Genomic DNA, 15,434 nt, shown 5'->3' on the forward strand with positions numbered 1-15,434 from the left:
CAAAGACTATCAGTGAGACAGGAATCCTCACCTGAAACAAAGGATAAGCAAGTCAAAGCCATTTAAGACATAGCAAAGAGCAACTGGTGTGGATTTAGAGCAGCTCTGTAGGGGAAAGGTTACTTCTGTTTTCAAAGTGCAAAACAACCCTGGTGAGTGTCATACTATGATGTCCAGCTCAACTTCAGATATCCACACGATCTCATTTGAGTAGCATTACAGAGGTCTCAAGAGCTAGAACAATGTACTGCAGTAGTATTACTCCAGTAAAACAGCTTGCAGTGTTAGATGCTCCTTCCTACTGTTTTTACACTGGCTTGCTCACATAAGAAATTAAGAAATTGTCAGTGCTAGCTGCTTAAATAAAAAAGAAAAACCCACCCCCAAACACAAATCCCCCTCCAAAACACAAAGGTTTTTTTTTTGCTAGTTTTATTTTTTTTTTAAAGGTATTCAAATATCTAATCCATCAGAGACAGTTATATATATATACACTTAAAGAGTGACCCTTACCACCGTAGAGCTGCAGCAAGGGCCTAAGGCTCAAAGGCTCTTCCCTGGCACAGAATCAAGGCTTCACCGGTCCTGCCAGCACTTGGGTCTAAAGGACAGGAATTGGCTGTACTTCCAGAGCTCTTGCACACTGCTGCCAATCCCTGACAGGCTTTCAGCAGTCTGGTGTTACACCACAGAATCAAAGATTAACTCTTTTAATCCAATTTGTAATTAAGTCAATGGACTTACAGTTCAGACTGAATGGATATACTCTTCCCAGGGGCATTGCAAGGATATTGGCTCCTGCAGATCCTTGCTTCAACCCTCCTTGAATTTCAGAAACAGGTGGAGGTCAAAGGGAGAGGAATAATGTAGAGACTGTCACACCTGGAGAATGACTTGTTCATATCAACTTGAGTGTATAAACACCTGATGGCTCATGTGGCACACTTTTTCAGATGGCTCACATTAGACACAGATGGAAATAATACAGGAAAAGTATTATATGAGAAAAAACTGGTCGCCCAAAATGGCAAAGCAGTTTGCAGGGGAAGGTTGAATTCAGTGAATTCCTCAGTTTTGGAATGACTTTAAAAGAATCTGACAGCTTTTAGTGTATAGAAATTATTATTTTAAAATTTAAAAAAATCTTATTAAAAACATAAATACTTGCCTTTGCAACCCTATTCCCATGCTTCGGAAACAAGGCAGCAAAATTGTTTAAGCATAAAATATGCATGGGCTATAAGCAGCATACAGTATTGACTTACTTTTCAAAGCCTGTTTAGGCAGCCATTGAACCAGCCTCCTCAGGGTCTCAGTTAAATCGCCATTGTTTGAATCTGTCAAATAATTAATTACCAGCCTACCAAAAGGAGACATCTATTTCTGTGGAGCCTGGAGGAAGACTAGGTTCATTTGGGAACTCAGATTAAGCCGCAAACATGTGTCTCTTCCCTCCTCCTCTGGTTTTTTGGGGGGGTTGCTTTTGTTTTTTTTTTAAATAATAGGGGCTTACAGGTTAGTGTTTCTCACAAAGCAAAGACAGGTATAGAAGTACGAGGAGAAGCAATTTCCCCTTTCTCTCATCCTGCCAGACAGGACCCTGCATTCCTTTAAGCGGTCATCAAAAGGCCCATGCTCCTGTCTCAAGTGTACCATGCTACCAGGTGATCTGATCTACCAGCATTACCATCACAGGAGCGCTGAGCTGACAGCTCAGTGAGGAGAACTGCTCCTACTTTTCTGTGACCTACTTTGAAGATTTTGAAACGCTAAATCAGACAGCTACTACCGCAATTGCCCCGTAGAAACGAGAGATGCAAATTAAACAATCAGAAACCTCTTTCTTTCCACCACATATATGCGCCAAATTACTCTGCCATAGGAAAACACAACTTTCAGTGTTAATCACTTTGCATTAATAAGACACTTGCTTTCTTGTAAGCAATGATGGCTCTACATTTTTCTGCCATAAAGAAAACAGTTTCACCCCAGCCTACGCTTCCCTGTGCGCTGCGGTCCTTACCTCGGTGCACCCTTCAAAGCTGATTTCCCTCAGCTTTAGATTAAGGCAAACCTTGCTCATGCAGCAGATTATGTGTTTCCTCTATTGGCCTGGCAGCACTTAGAAGTGCGACTTTTGGTTTACAGAGATTAATCCCAAAGCTTTGCTTGCAGGTTAAATATCAAAATATTGGAAAGCAGGGATATAATTGGAGGGTAAGAACAGCAAAAACCCCACCCCAACAACCCAACAAAACAGCTGAGAGTCCTACTTGGGATTTCAGCTGAATATATTAATCATACATCAAGTGCGTGGCCAAAAGCATCATTAAATGGATCTGTTGTTGCATCCAGTTGTGCGATGATGGCTCTTGATCGACTTGCAGAAGTGCACTTTAAGGCAAGGGTTGTTTGTGAAAGGAAGCTTTCACAGCTGGCTGACACAAAAGATGACCCACACTTCTTCCCCTTTTTTAAAAGGAGTTTATGCTTCTGTGTCTGCCCCCACCCTTTTAAAAGCAACATTCTGATATCTGCTAATCTCCTTTTTCTGAGACCTTGATACCCAGATATCCACTTTTTTTTTTTCCACTTACACAGTGAAGAATAGAAGGTGCATCTTGTCTCCAAGCAATCCCTTATCTTTCACACCTTCTCAGTTTTCTCTATCCCATTCTGCCTACATCATGTCATCTCATAGACTTTTCCCATCCTTCTTCACATGCTCTACAGCCCCATGCATCTGTGTCATACAGACCACCTTCCAAACCAGTGATCCTGGAGACAGTGATTTTCAGCAAGGCCCACCTGATTTCAATGCCTTTGAAAGCAGGGATTGTCTTTGCAGTGAGCCATTGTAACACTACCTGCAAGCACTGTGAAGAAACAGATTGCATCTTGGCTGAGGGCATTTCTATCTCACTAAAAGTACAAGAAGGTGATGAGCTTCTGGAGTATGTGGCATAGGAAAAATAGTAAAGCAGAGTGAAATATCTAGTAAAAACCCAAGAAAACTCATCTCTAATTATGTGGCTAAGAGTAAACAACCACAAATACTGCCAAGACAAACACATCAAAAAATGCATCTGAAAGCCTCTGCCACTCAGCCTTTCTTTCAAACGTCATCCTCTGTGCTGCACATGCAAACTATGATAAAAGAATTCTTAGCCTCTCATATGAACTAGCAACCTCTGGGGTAACCAGGCATTTCTGCATACTTCTAATTAGCATTCGGTCCTTTGCTGGAGTCTTTTTTTATCTGAGCCATCAGCACTAATTGTTTCCAAAATTGCAAGTGATAAGCTTTTTGGGGCAGTGAAATGTAATATTGATAGTGATGAACTCCAAAGGAAGCATCCTGAGTCAGTGGGCAAAAAGGTGGCAGACTAGCTTCACTTTAAGTAAAGGTAAGGTAATGCATTTAGGGAAAAGCAGTCTACACTGCAGTCTTAGAGGTTGTTGAACTCAGAACTGATATTTGCAGCTCAGTGAGGGCTCTGTGAAGCACAGCCAACAGCTCCATGAAATCTCCAAGTCAACGAGTAGAAGCAGACAAAAGTCAAAGAAACGTTGGACACCATCAGGTACTGAGAAGAAGACTAATGGTGTCATTTTTAAGCCGTTTAAATAAAACTTTTTGTCCCCACACCTTGAGTACTTGTTCTGTTTGGCCCCCACAGCTGAGGGAGGGAGTGGAGTTAAACAAAGACAGAGGGGAAGGGCAACTAAAATAATCAAAGAGACAGATCATTTGGTATATGAGGAGTCAGTAAAAACACCAGGACTCTTCAGGGTGCAGAAAAGAAGGTCCAGGATGAATGCAATACAGATTTACAGAACTACAGAGGCACTGAAAAAGGCAAATACTGCAGATACTGCAATGCTGCAACTACAGGACATGCAACAAAAATGTTAGCATGACAGCTTGAAAGTTAAGTAAAAGCAAGCTTGTCTTTATGCAGCAGTTAGTAAACTTCTGGAACTTGCTGCCAGAGTGAAGTAGAGTACCAGAAAGTTCAAAAAGAGATTAAACAAATTAATGGATTCAAAAATGGGTCAAAAATAATGGGATATAACACCCCTCAAACAGTTCTGGTCTCTGGGAGGGTCTATGAGGGGAACAGTTTGCAAAATATATCCAGGTTTGCGTAGGTACCCTAAACAGCATCTCCACGTGCTCCTGCTGAGGGAAAGGGCCAGGCAGAATATTACTCTAACACACTGGGGCATTTCTTATGTTTGTATTATGCTCCACTTTCTGTCTAAATGATATGTGACTACTAGCTGACGTAAACATATCCAAGAGTATAGGCTACTGGAAAAAAAATAAGAAATAAATCACTGATTTGTACTAAATTTTCTAGAGTAGCTCTTAGTCAAATTATTTTTTGTTGGCAAACAATCTTATTTTATATAAAACCTCACCGGTTCCCCTGGCTGGACATTAATTCATCTTATCTCCTTTTACCCTAAATCAAAGAGAACAAAGATTTCATACCAGCTCTTTGGGTTACTAGTTTACAAGTCATTCGCTTACTCATGAAAATTGACAACCACTAGAAACTAAATGAAAACAAAGTTACAGCTGTGGGAAAATTCTTCCGACAGGAAGGTGTCCTTGGGCCTTTATCAGCAGATTTTGTTATTTTTTCCGATTATTGTTCATTTTGGTAAATACAGTCAAACAACCTTTTTTGTGATTCCCTCAAAGTCTTGGATTGTTGCATTGATCTCTATCTAACCAGCCGGTTTCTGATTCATCCCCATACAACTCTATTTTAATGCCACAGGATTGCTGAACTAAGTGGAAACACCATTGGGAAGCTGAAGAGATAAAGAAATTAATAAAAGGTATATGAAAAATTTCAGTTCTTACTAAGGTAGCAACAGACCTGAGTCCTACAGAAAGGAGCATCACATCTCATCCCTCATAGCAAGTGTACTCGTGCCTAACTTATTCAATGCTAAGGCTCTCATGAAATCATACAGCTTTTTTTAAACGATGCATGGAAAAAAATCAGAGGTAGCTGAAATCACAGGGTTATTAAGTGTGGTTTATGCTATTTCCCAGTACTTTTGTATTTGGAAAAAGCATCGTTAAGCTCAACCAAATGTTTACAAAGCGTGACTTCAGCAGCTCCCGGACAAAAAGGTTCCAAAACACAGTCTCTATGCCATTTTCATAAAAGCCTCAGCAAAGCTAGGGTAAAGAGAAAGTGCAGAAAGGCAAGATTTATTGCATGGCATTGTGAGGAAAGTACCCCTGAAAACCACTGAGAATGAAAATGGACTAAAGCTAAAGGAGGGAAGGTTTAGATTAGATATTAGGGGGAAGATTTTTACAGAAAGAGCGGTGAGGTGCTGGAACAGGCTGCCCAGAGAGGTGGTGGTTTCCCCGTCCCTGGAGGTGTTCAAGGCCAGGTTAGATGGGGCCCTGGGCAGCCTTGTGTAGATCCAGGCCTGGAGGTTGGTGTCCCTGCCTGTGGCAGGGGGGTTGGAGCTCTATGATCCTTAAGGTCCCTTCCAACCCAGATCATTCTATGATTCTATGATTCTATGAAAGCTCTCACTTCCCTTGGCCTGATTCTCATTATGGCCAGCACCTCTTGCTGGCATGGTGTGTACAGACAAGGCCATACAGCAAGAACAGCAGCCACGAACGCAATTCCCCCAAGACAGGTTATAAGAATAATTTGGAGGCCTTCTGCAGAATGAAGCAAAGCCAACATCAGAAGAGGTGAGGAAGTTCCCACTTACTCTACTAAATCGAAGAGCTTCTGGGGGTCAGCTGGAGGTGGGTAGATGATTTCGTCTATGCACTTCCGGACACAGTTTGCATAGGCGGTGGAGATGTGGATGAAGGCCTCGAGGTTCTGCATCTGTCGGGCCAGCTCTAGGAGCCGCTGTGTGCCCAACGCATTCAGCTGCAGGGCGTGTCTAAAAAGGCAAGGGAAAGAAACAAAATGCATTTCACTGGAAAGAATATAACCAAGCTAAGCATCATCCAGACCCCAAATAATGAAAAGGCAAGTAAGGGAAGAGAAGGGGTCACAGAAAAGCAGAAAGTTTAAATGAAATGCAAGGGCCAAGCCAACTTTCAGAGCAAAGGCTGTTGGATTCACTGTTACAGTTACAGATTCTTTCTCAAGTATCACGGAATCACAAGGTTGGAAAAGACCTTTAAGATCATCAAGTCCAACTGTTCCTGTCCTATGCTAAACTTGATCTACCCTTTTTTTAAACACACCCAGGGATGGTGATTCACCCACATCCCTGGGCAGCCTGTCCCAGGCCCTGACAACTCTTTCCGTGAAAATTTTTTTCCTAACATCTAATCTGAACCTGCCCTGGTGCAGCTTTGTGCCATTTCCCCTCCTGTGACCTGGCTGAAGAGACCATCTCCCACCTCTTTACAACTTCCTTTCAGGTGATTGTAGGCGGTATTTTTACTGAATTCAAAGGATCAGAAGTAACATTTCACTAACATCTCTACATGTGACATATTTGCCACCCTTGCCTGGTGCAAATATTTCCAACATGCATGACCACTGAGGCATTATTGGTTCCTGTGGTACCCATTCAACTTTCTCCTTTAATGACCACTTCTAAAACAGATAAACACATGGTTTCAGTAAGCAGCAAAGGCTCCTTGGGCCCAGAAAAAAACAGATTCATATTAAAAGGGGAGACAATTAAAAACAATGGTTTAATTTCCCAAGGAATGGAGACGAGAACTGCTAAGCACAATAGAAAAAAAAGAGTCCTGATTAGTAAGGCTGACCTTGAAGAACCCAGCATAGTCTCTAGGACAATTTGTAGCTATCTGCAATGGATCTCAGTGAACAAGCATTCAACTTTGTTGCACGCTTTGTACTGGAAGAAAGACAGTTCTCCTGCACAGGAGGGAAAAGGCTAAGGAATGTGCAATCTGTTCAGCCCAGGAGCAGAAGCTTAAAACCACACACAGAGCACAGTTATGAATAATGCTACCAAGTACAGCACGCACTAAAGAAATTAACTACACCAACATTGAAGATAAATTGTAAATAGTCCAGATGAATGAAACCAGAAGCTAAGAGCATGTTTAATGTTTGAATCACAATAGGTAAAGCTAGAGATACTAAATGTTTTTAGCACGCTGCTATTAAAGAAAAACATTTTCTATAGATTTCTATTACCTCCAGCCCTTCTAGCTTCCCTTCATAAGAAAATTACTTTTTCCATGTACATTGCTATTTGACCGTATCCCTTCTGAGATCAGGGGAACAGAACTGCACTCAGAATAAAGCCCAGCACAGATTTCTGCTGAGATGGCCATTTCCTTTAGGGGGAATGAACTGATCCTGGTGATTTGTTACTCTTCCTTTTTTTTTTTTTTTTCTATTTATATTAAAACTGCATCTACTAATATTTCAACATAACACGGTTTCTCAGATTTCTGCCCTCAAGAGTTCCATCTGGAGAATTGCCTAAATGTACTTCATGTTGATGCCAATAATTCATTTAGTTTCTCTGTTGCTGCTTTTCTAGTATCTTGATAGCACTGCTTTTGCACTTCCCTTATCTATTAGTTCTACATATTCAGTTGTAAGCTTTGGGCTTCTGCTGTCTTTAAAAATAATTTTTTTTTTTGTGTTGTTAGCAAATTGCTGCTTATTGTGGTTTTGTGTGGTGGGGTTCTGGTGGAGGAGAGGGGGTGCTGCAGGGGTGACTTCTTCAAGAAGCAGCCAGAAGCTCTCTGCAGGCCTGAGAGAGCAAACACCAGACAGGCTCAAGGCCAGACTTGCTGCTGACCAAGGCTGAGCCCATCAGTGATGGTCACAGAGCCTCTGTGAATCACATTTAAGAGAAAACACCTGCAAGCAACTGCTTTCTGCCACCAGAGAAGGGAGTGAGATGATGTGAGACACTGTGCAGACACCAAGGCAGTGGAGAAGATGGGGAGAAAGATTCCCCTGCAGCCCATGAAGACGGCCATGGTGTCCTGCCACAGCCTGTGGAAGATGATGGGGAGCAGAGATAGCTCATGGAGAGATCCCAAACTGGAGCGAGTAGAGACATATGGAAGACACTGTGATATGCACTGGAGCAAGCTCCTGGCAGGACCTGCAGCCCATGGAGCGAGAGGTAAACACCGGAGCAGGTTTGTTGGGGGAACTCATGACTCCCTGGGGAACCAGGCTGGAGCAGTCTTGGCCTGAGGGACTGTGCCCCATAGAAGTGACCCATGCTGGGGCAGTTGGTGAAGAGATAGAGCCCTGTGGGAAAGGACTTACACTGGGGAAGTTCATAGAGGATGGTTGCCTGTGGGTGGGATGCCACACTGGAGCAGGGGAAGAGTGTGAGGAACACCCCCTCCCCCCATGAGAAGGAAAACTACTTGCGAGGAACTGAGCAAGAATCCCCATTCCTACCCCCTGTGATACCTGGGAGGGAGGAAGGGAGAGAAATCATGAATGAAATTAAGTCCACGAAGAAGGGAGGGATAGGGGGAAGTGTTTTAAGGTTTGGTTGTACTTTTCATTATCTTACTCTGGTTTCTGTGTGCGTAGTGTAATAAATTAGATGGGTGGGTTTTTTTTTTTTTAATTCTGTGTTGAGTCTGCTTTGCCCATGACACTCATTGTATAATGATGTCTCTTCTGTCCTTATCTTGACTCCCAAGCCTCTCAATATACATTTTCTCCCTGTCCAGCTGAAAAGGGGAGTGGTAGAGTGGCTTTGGTGGGTGTCTGGCCTCCAGCCAGGGTCAAACCACCTAACTGCTCAAAGTTTTTATTTGTGCTGCAATATGCTACTTTCACATTTAATTTGCTAAAACTTTTACCCATATGCTATTTTATTATTCAGATGGGAATAATTTGATTTTAACAATTTTTCATGTTTTTCCATTTAATCGTACTGGATTTTCTTTGTTCTGTTAGAGAGATTTTCACAGATCACATGCAATCAGCCTTTAAATAGTTTGTATGCTGCCTGAAAGCAGACGACCATTTTGACTTTTTATTTTAACTTCTTTCAAGCTATCCTCCTTATTAAAGATGTAGTTTGCCTTTGATGTTACATGCCACTGTGATGTATTTTTATAGCATATTCATTCATATATTGATTTAAGAACCCTTATGGCTATTAATGCAATGCAGTGCTTTACTACTTGTATCTTGAACCAGGTTCTACACATGGCTCAAGATTAAATCAAGAGCTTCTTCCTTTCTGGTGGGTTCTCTAATTATTCGCTGTAAAAAGCAATTATTTATGGGGGACACAGTGGATATCTATTTAGCCTATGCATGAGCACACAAAGACCAATAATAGTAATTGTGTTTTCAATTAATCACAGCTTTAGCAGTTTTCACATAACTTGGAAGATAAGCAATTCAGATCATCCACCTTAGTTTGTTGACCTTTATGATTTGTGTAGAAACACTTGCACATCTAATCTTGGCTTAGTGGCTTATTTCTGTTGTTCTTTCTTAATGGAAAGCCTGCCTGGACAGGAATTCCCAAAGGAGCTCTTTCAGAAACTAAGCATTTATTGCAAACAGTTAATTACATTGAGTGTTGGGTAGTTTAAAGCTCATGATAGGCTGTTTTCTTAAACAACATCTTATTTCCCTCTTCAGTTACTCAGTGACAAAGAAAGGCAGTTAACACTAGCTTTAGAGACAGACACAACATAGTTTCACTTCAATCTGTCTCCAGCTAGTTCTGCCAAAACATCTCCCCCTTGACCTAAAACACACTTTTCCCTATCCCAATTTTAGGTCATATTTAACTCCCTTACAGTATTACAAACCAGGCTTGCAGTACTTCCTTCTGTTCCCATGGAAATCTGCCAAGATATTTCACTTTTGATGTGCATATGCACATGACATTTTCAGAGCATTTACATCGCACATTCGGTGCAGAACCACATGTAGCATGACAACGTAAATGGAGAGCTGGTACCACAGCTACCCAAGGATGCACTGAATGGTGTGTTAGGAGCTGCTGTGCAATCTGAATCACACTTAGCAAATACAGAAAGCAGGACATACTTCAGGGGTTCATCAAAGCGAACCGTTGCTGCACAGTGGAAAACAACGTTGACCCGGGTCAGAAGCTCTTCCTCATCTTCAGCACTGATGGCCAGCTTGGGTTGAGTGAGTTCAGCATTAATAGGCTTAATCTTCTCGTGGAAATTAGGGCAATCTTCTCGGACCCTGTCAAAGACCTTGAAGAACAAACAGAGAAAGAGATCAGGTACGGAATTAGGCTACTGAGATCGCTTTGATTAGTAGCCAGTCTGATTACATCAATCAATGAAACTGGCACAAAACAGGATATCTGGTTCTTTTAGCAGAAGGACACAGGTGAGCTGATAATTCACTCTATTCCCTCCCATGAGGAAACCTCACAGGGGAAACAGAACAAAAATACAGGAGGCAATTTGCCTGAAGAGATGAATGAATCTTCTCTGCAACACCCATTTCCTGGGACAGACACTGAAATTCCTGTATCTCCATGTCTCCTGCAACCACTGTCTACGGCTGATTGCAGGACTGTAATAGAAGCTAAAGAAGAGGGCAGAGCATGGAGCAGGAAAGCCTGCAAAGCACTGGACTCAAGCCATTTTCTTGATGGCTCTACAAAGAACTTGAGGAGAGGAGGGGAGCAGGGGCACATTCTGGCTCCTCCTCTTCCTTATGTTGTTCCTTACCTACTGTCACCCTTTGTTCATGTCAGATGAGTCCCGTGGGGAACTGCCTTTGGAAATGCAATAGCCCATACTGCTAAAGCTGCTGACTGCCACCAGCAATTTTGCATGACTGGACAAGCGTGCCATTAGTAGGCCTCTCAAGCTGTCATCCAGCCCTTTTTTTTACTACGACCATGATCCACAGCCCTTTCCAATACACATTTCCTTCCCGCTCTCCAGCAGAATGACAAGACTGTGCATCTAACCACTCAGAAGTTCCCTACATTTCCCTATGTTTCTCTGTCTGAGGACTTGTCCAAAACCAGCATCTGACACCCTGAGATGCCCAATTGTGAGACAGCAGGTACCCAGAACAGCAAGACAACTATGCACAAGCCTTACTGTCAACACCTGAAAAGTGCCTCTGTGAAAACAGCACTTTCCCCAGTTCCCATTTTTATTCTGTGAGTAGTTCAGAGTCACTAATAGCAGTATAGAAGGTCTGGGTGCATTTTTTCTTGCACCCTGAAATCAAACAGCTACTTCAGGTTCCACCTGGAGACCTTCTATTTGGTAAATCTCACAGGCAAAGAAGGTGAAGCCCAAATTTTGAAACACTATGTGAGTTTGCTGGAGTTGGATGGGATTGGTACAACATATCATGAGTTTGGAAGTGTCTGTTCTAAGGGTTCTGTATTGCTGGCCAGCATTGTTGTATTTGAGCAACTTCAACTGCAGTAAAAGTAGTGACAGTGAAGTCCAAAAAGCTCCTCCCTTATAGAGGCTGAGTGACAACAACAAAGGTAGAAAGATTAAACGGAATAGAGAGGCTGTGGGATCTGAAGAGTTATAATCCAGATTTCAAAGGATAACCACACTTCAAAGGCAACTAGCCTACCAACAAGAATGAGTAAGTACAGATTGCTGATGGATGCTGTGGACCACCACTTTTGGATGTATTTAAGAGCTGTCTATGTAAGCACTGCCAGGAAAGGCAGGGAATTGCTAAACCCACCCTGGGGCAGAAGAATGGGCCAGCTGGCTTCTCAGTAGCTCTATTTATATGACTGTTTCCTCTATTCCATAGCTTACTCATCAGTAACACTGAGTTGGTAAACCTCTTTACTATCATGGCCTCTTGTTTTCCTAGAGGTTACTCTGTCTTTGATTTGCCCAGTGCTAATGAAGGAGCAGAAATTATGTGATGTAAATTAAACATACTAAACCAAAATGACATATGAAATACTAAATTGATGTTAACAGCAACATTCTATTGTTTGACTAAGGGATTACCATCTTTCTGCTTACCTAACCACCAAATCTAGATAAACCTCAATGTTCTTCGGGGAAAAGAAGTTATAAGAAAACCATTAGCCTCCCCCACTATGCAGCACACTGTACTTTAAGTTTTTCCTTTAACATACAGCTGCACATTCTCCATAAACCTTAACAGAAGTTAATAGTTTCATTTCTCTCACTTGCACCGTTCTACATGAATTTTCAGCCGTGCACTCTAGGTCAGAAAACAGATTTCTAGACAGAGGAAGTTAATCACAGACAAAGATGTTGGTGAGAAACAGCTGGACTGTATCCCCAAGGACTTATGTTGAGAACCAGGTACTAGCAGCATTAATGTCTGTAAAAAGCAAGAACAGCTGTCCAAATATGCATTAGCTCATGAGAGACCACACACAAGCAAATCCTGATGAGAGACAAACCAAAAGGTTTCTCAGAGAACCCATGTTGGACTATCTTTTAAGGGGTTTAGGAACAATTCTGCATTTATTTGCTCTATTGCAAAGAAAGTGCAAACCTCCACCATCCTGGTTTCAGCAGGGATAGAGTTAATTTTCTTCCTAGCATCTGGTATAGTGCTATGTTTTGGATTTAAGATGAGAGCAGTGCTGATAACACACTGATGTTTTTAGCTGTTGCCAAGCAGTCAAGGACTTTTCAGCTTCTCACACTGCCAAGGAGAAGGCAGGGGGCACCCAAGAAGCTGAAAGGGGACACAGCCAGGACACCTGACCCAAACTGGACAAAGGGATATTCCATACCATAGAAGGTCATGCTGAGTATATAGCTGTGGGATTGGCCAGGAGGTGATGTGGTTCAGGAATCAGCTGAGCACCAACTTTGGGTGGTGAGTAACTGTTCTGTGCATCACTTGCTCTGAAATTAACATTAACATCAGTATTTTCTGCCCTGTTAACTGTCATTATCTCAGCCAATGACTTTTGCATTTTTCTTTTCAATCCTTTCCCCATCCCACTGCAGAGGGAGGAGTGAGCAACGGGCTGCGTGGTTGGTTTAGCAGCGTGCTGGATTAGACCATGACATCCACCCAATGAGAATTATTTTATACTCGTTTTACTTTGCCATAAATAATGCCAAGGCAGATAAAGAATTAAGCAGCCCTTTCTCCTTTTCAGTCACGGTATATAAAGAGTAGTATTTCTGCAGTACCAGCATAGCTCCATTTTGGACAATTTTATTCTGCCTACACACTGTCTCCTCCTGACTTCCCACCACAGATAATATCCCTTTCATTTTCTGTGCCTGCTCCTAGGTATTTTGCCTACTGCCACAAGCTACTCAACAGCTGTAGTTGTTCACCCCCTTCAATGATTCACTGCATTTCTCTGAAGGATGAAGGCAGTTTCTAAATGCAAGCTCACAAATCAGCATACTGCTTTGGGAACCTTCTGGACCACAAGAACATTCAGTTCATTGCCACCATTAAATCAGATAGAGGCAGCAGACTTTGATTAAACAGCTGGTCCTGCTTTTATGGCATCTGAAGATTTCAGACTTGTCATTGCTTTACACAAAAGCACAAGAAGATTTAAAGACAAAATAAATGCAGCTTATTCTATACTGTTTCCTACAGCTCAAGGGGTCCTTAACATAAAGTTGATGCTTAGTCTGCAGGTAAACAATAATTGCATCTCTAAATTCTGATTAACTCACCCAGACCATATATAATAAATCCACAATAACTGAATGAGGCCTAAGGATTGTTCTGTCTTTCCTTTTTAGAAGCCACCTGGCAATAAAAAGTGTATTCAATGGACAGAAGCAGGCTGGCATGCTGTATTGTTGGAACCACATGAAAAACCTGTCCAAGTCAGCATTACTCCAGAAGGGATATATTAATTGCCACAGAATTATAGTGAAGAGAAAGGAAAGATGTTTGACTTCAAGTTGATCCACTGTGTCCAATATTAATTAAACTGAGGAAAATCAGTAATAATCCTGCATTCAGTGTCTTGAGCATCCTAATGCATTTCAGGGGGAACACAGCTGCCTCAACTAAAATGGAACAAACGAACCTAGTAGCTCCTATATATACACTTTTCTTTTAAAAACTTCAGAAAAGGATTCAACCTCTGCATAGGCTGTTCTGCCCCTCAACAGAAGTGAGAATTTCACTCTGAATTTTTTTTTCTTATGTTATAACCAGGCAGTTCTTACTTATGATAACAATCTTTGTGATTTCAGTTTACATTGTCAAGCACTTATTATGAAAATAGGACTTCAAGAATTTCTCCCAACATTATATTTGGGTGTGTTAAGGTTTGACCTCCCTTCCCAAAGGAAGCCTGTAACTCCATTCTCTGCTCTTGCCTTAAAGCATGTAACAGTTCAGAGAGATTTCTGCCCATCCATCTTTCAATCAAAATTTTTTCAATACCACAAAGACACAAAAACATCAAAGAAATGGCAAATTGCACATCTATAGTACAGCGCAGCTGAAGAATAAAGGAATCACTGAACAATATAAAATGATGTAAAATGCCAATGGCTTCACTTCTTCCTCAGGAGACATTTGCAGTGAAGCAAACACAAAATAATGAAAAGAAGCATGCCAAAGCCCTAGTATACTTTAAATAGGCACTTGCATGGGTGTGGTAAGACCTGTCTCATAACTGCCCTTCAGAGAGGCCTGGGTAGTCCTTTTTTTATAACATATTAGTCCTCACCTCTAAAAAACCAACTTACTATAAGAGGCACCATGTAGGATGGCAGTTCCCTGAGAAATGTAGGTAAGAGAGAAAGCAGTTCCCCTGTTTGCTTGGTGACATTATCTAAGACTATTCCTTGTGCTCTTCCCTGATGCAAAGGGTTCATCTTCCAAAGTGCTGAATAAACATGCCTCAGAGACGCAAGCCATGGTGAAGATGGGCTATGTCTCTCCATCAACTTATCAGCAGAATCTACAACTCACTGTGGCTCCTTTCTGCAACAAGCTACCTCTTCAGCAACAGCATTTGCAACTCTCCCACTACCAGCTCAGGGACAAATACTTTGGTGACTGACCCAGAAAGCATCAAGTTTTTAACTATGGCTTAGAAAGGTAACACTCTTAATTCCTGTGCTACAAAACCAACAATCAAACAAGACATTCAAATAACCCTATTTCAATCAGATAATAAAAAATGGCCTTTGCTGTAAAGTGGGGCTAGGCATGCTTAATAGGTGCCAGGATATCAGGCTTCTCAAGGAGGATTATCAAAGGTAACATTTAAAATGGAGAAAAATCATAGAATTCCCACAAAATACACCTCTTGTGGTTCAGCCCCAGACAGAAGCGGAGCACCACACACTGCTTGCTCACCCCTCCACTGGAGGCAAAAACAAACAGAGACCCCTTGGGTTGGTATAAGGACAGTTTACTGACAACACCTTCAAAAAAAGGGGAACAAAAACAGAGCCCCATGGCAGAATTCACACACACAGTGATAACACTGAACAC

The 15,434-nt window shown here is 41.8% G+C and overlaps 1 protein-coding gene across 1 annotated transcript in view; it reads right to left on the bottom strand.

Moving 5' to 3' along the window:
- Positions 1 to 15,434, bottom strand: part of FAR2 (fatty acyl-CoA reductase 2) — a gene marked incomplete at both ends in the record, with an annotated part of 79,699 nt that overhangs the window by 24,100 nt on the left and 40,165 nt on the right. Inside the window, 2 exons of the mRNA XM_084266356.1 lie at positions 5,758 to 5,937; positions 10,038 to 10,213. Coding sequence (XP_084122482.1) covers positions 5,758 to 5,937; positions 10,038 to 10,213 — 356 coding nt within the window. The remainder of the gene's footprint in view (positions 1 to 5,757; positions 5,938 to 10,037; positions 10,214 to 15,434) is intronic.

The sequence above is a fragment of the Gallinula chloropus genome (assembly GCF_964237585.1).
Source record: "Gallinula chloropus genome assembly, chromosome: 1".
Taxonomy (NCBI): domain Eukaryota; kingdom Metazoa; phylum Chordata; class Aves; order Gruiformes; family Rallidae; genus Gallinula; species Gallinula chloropus.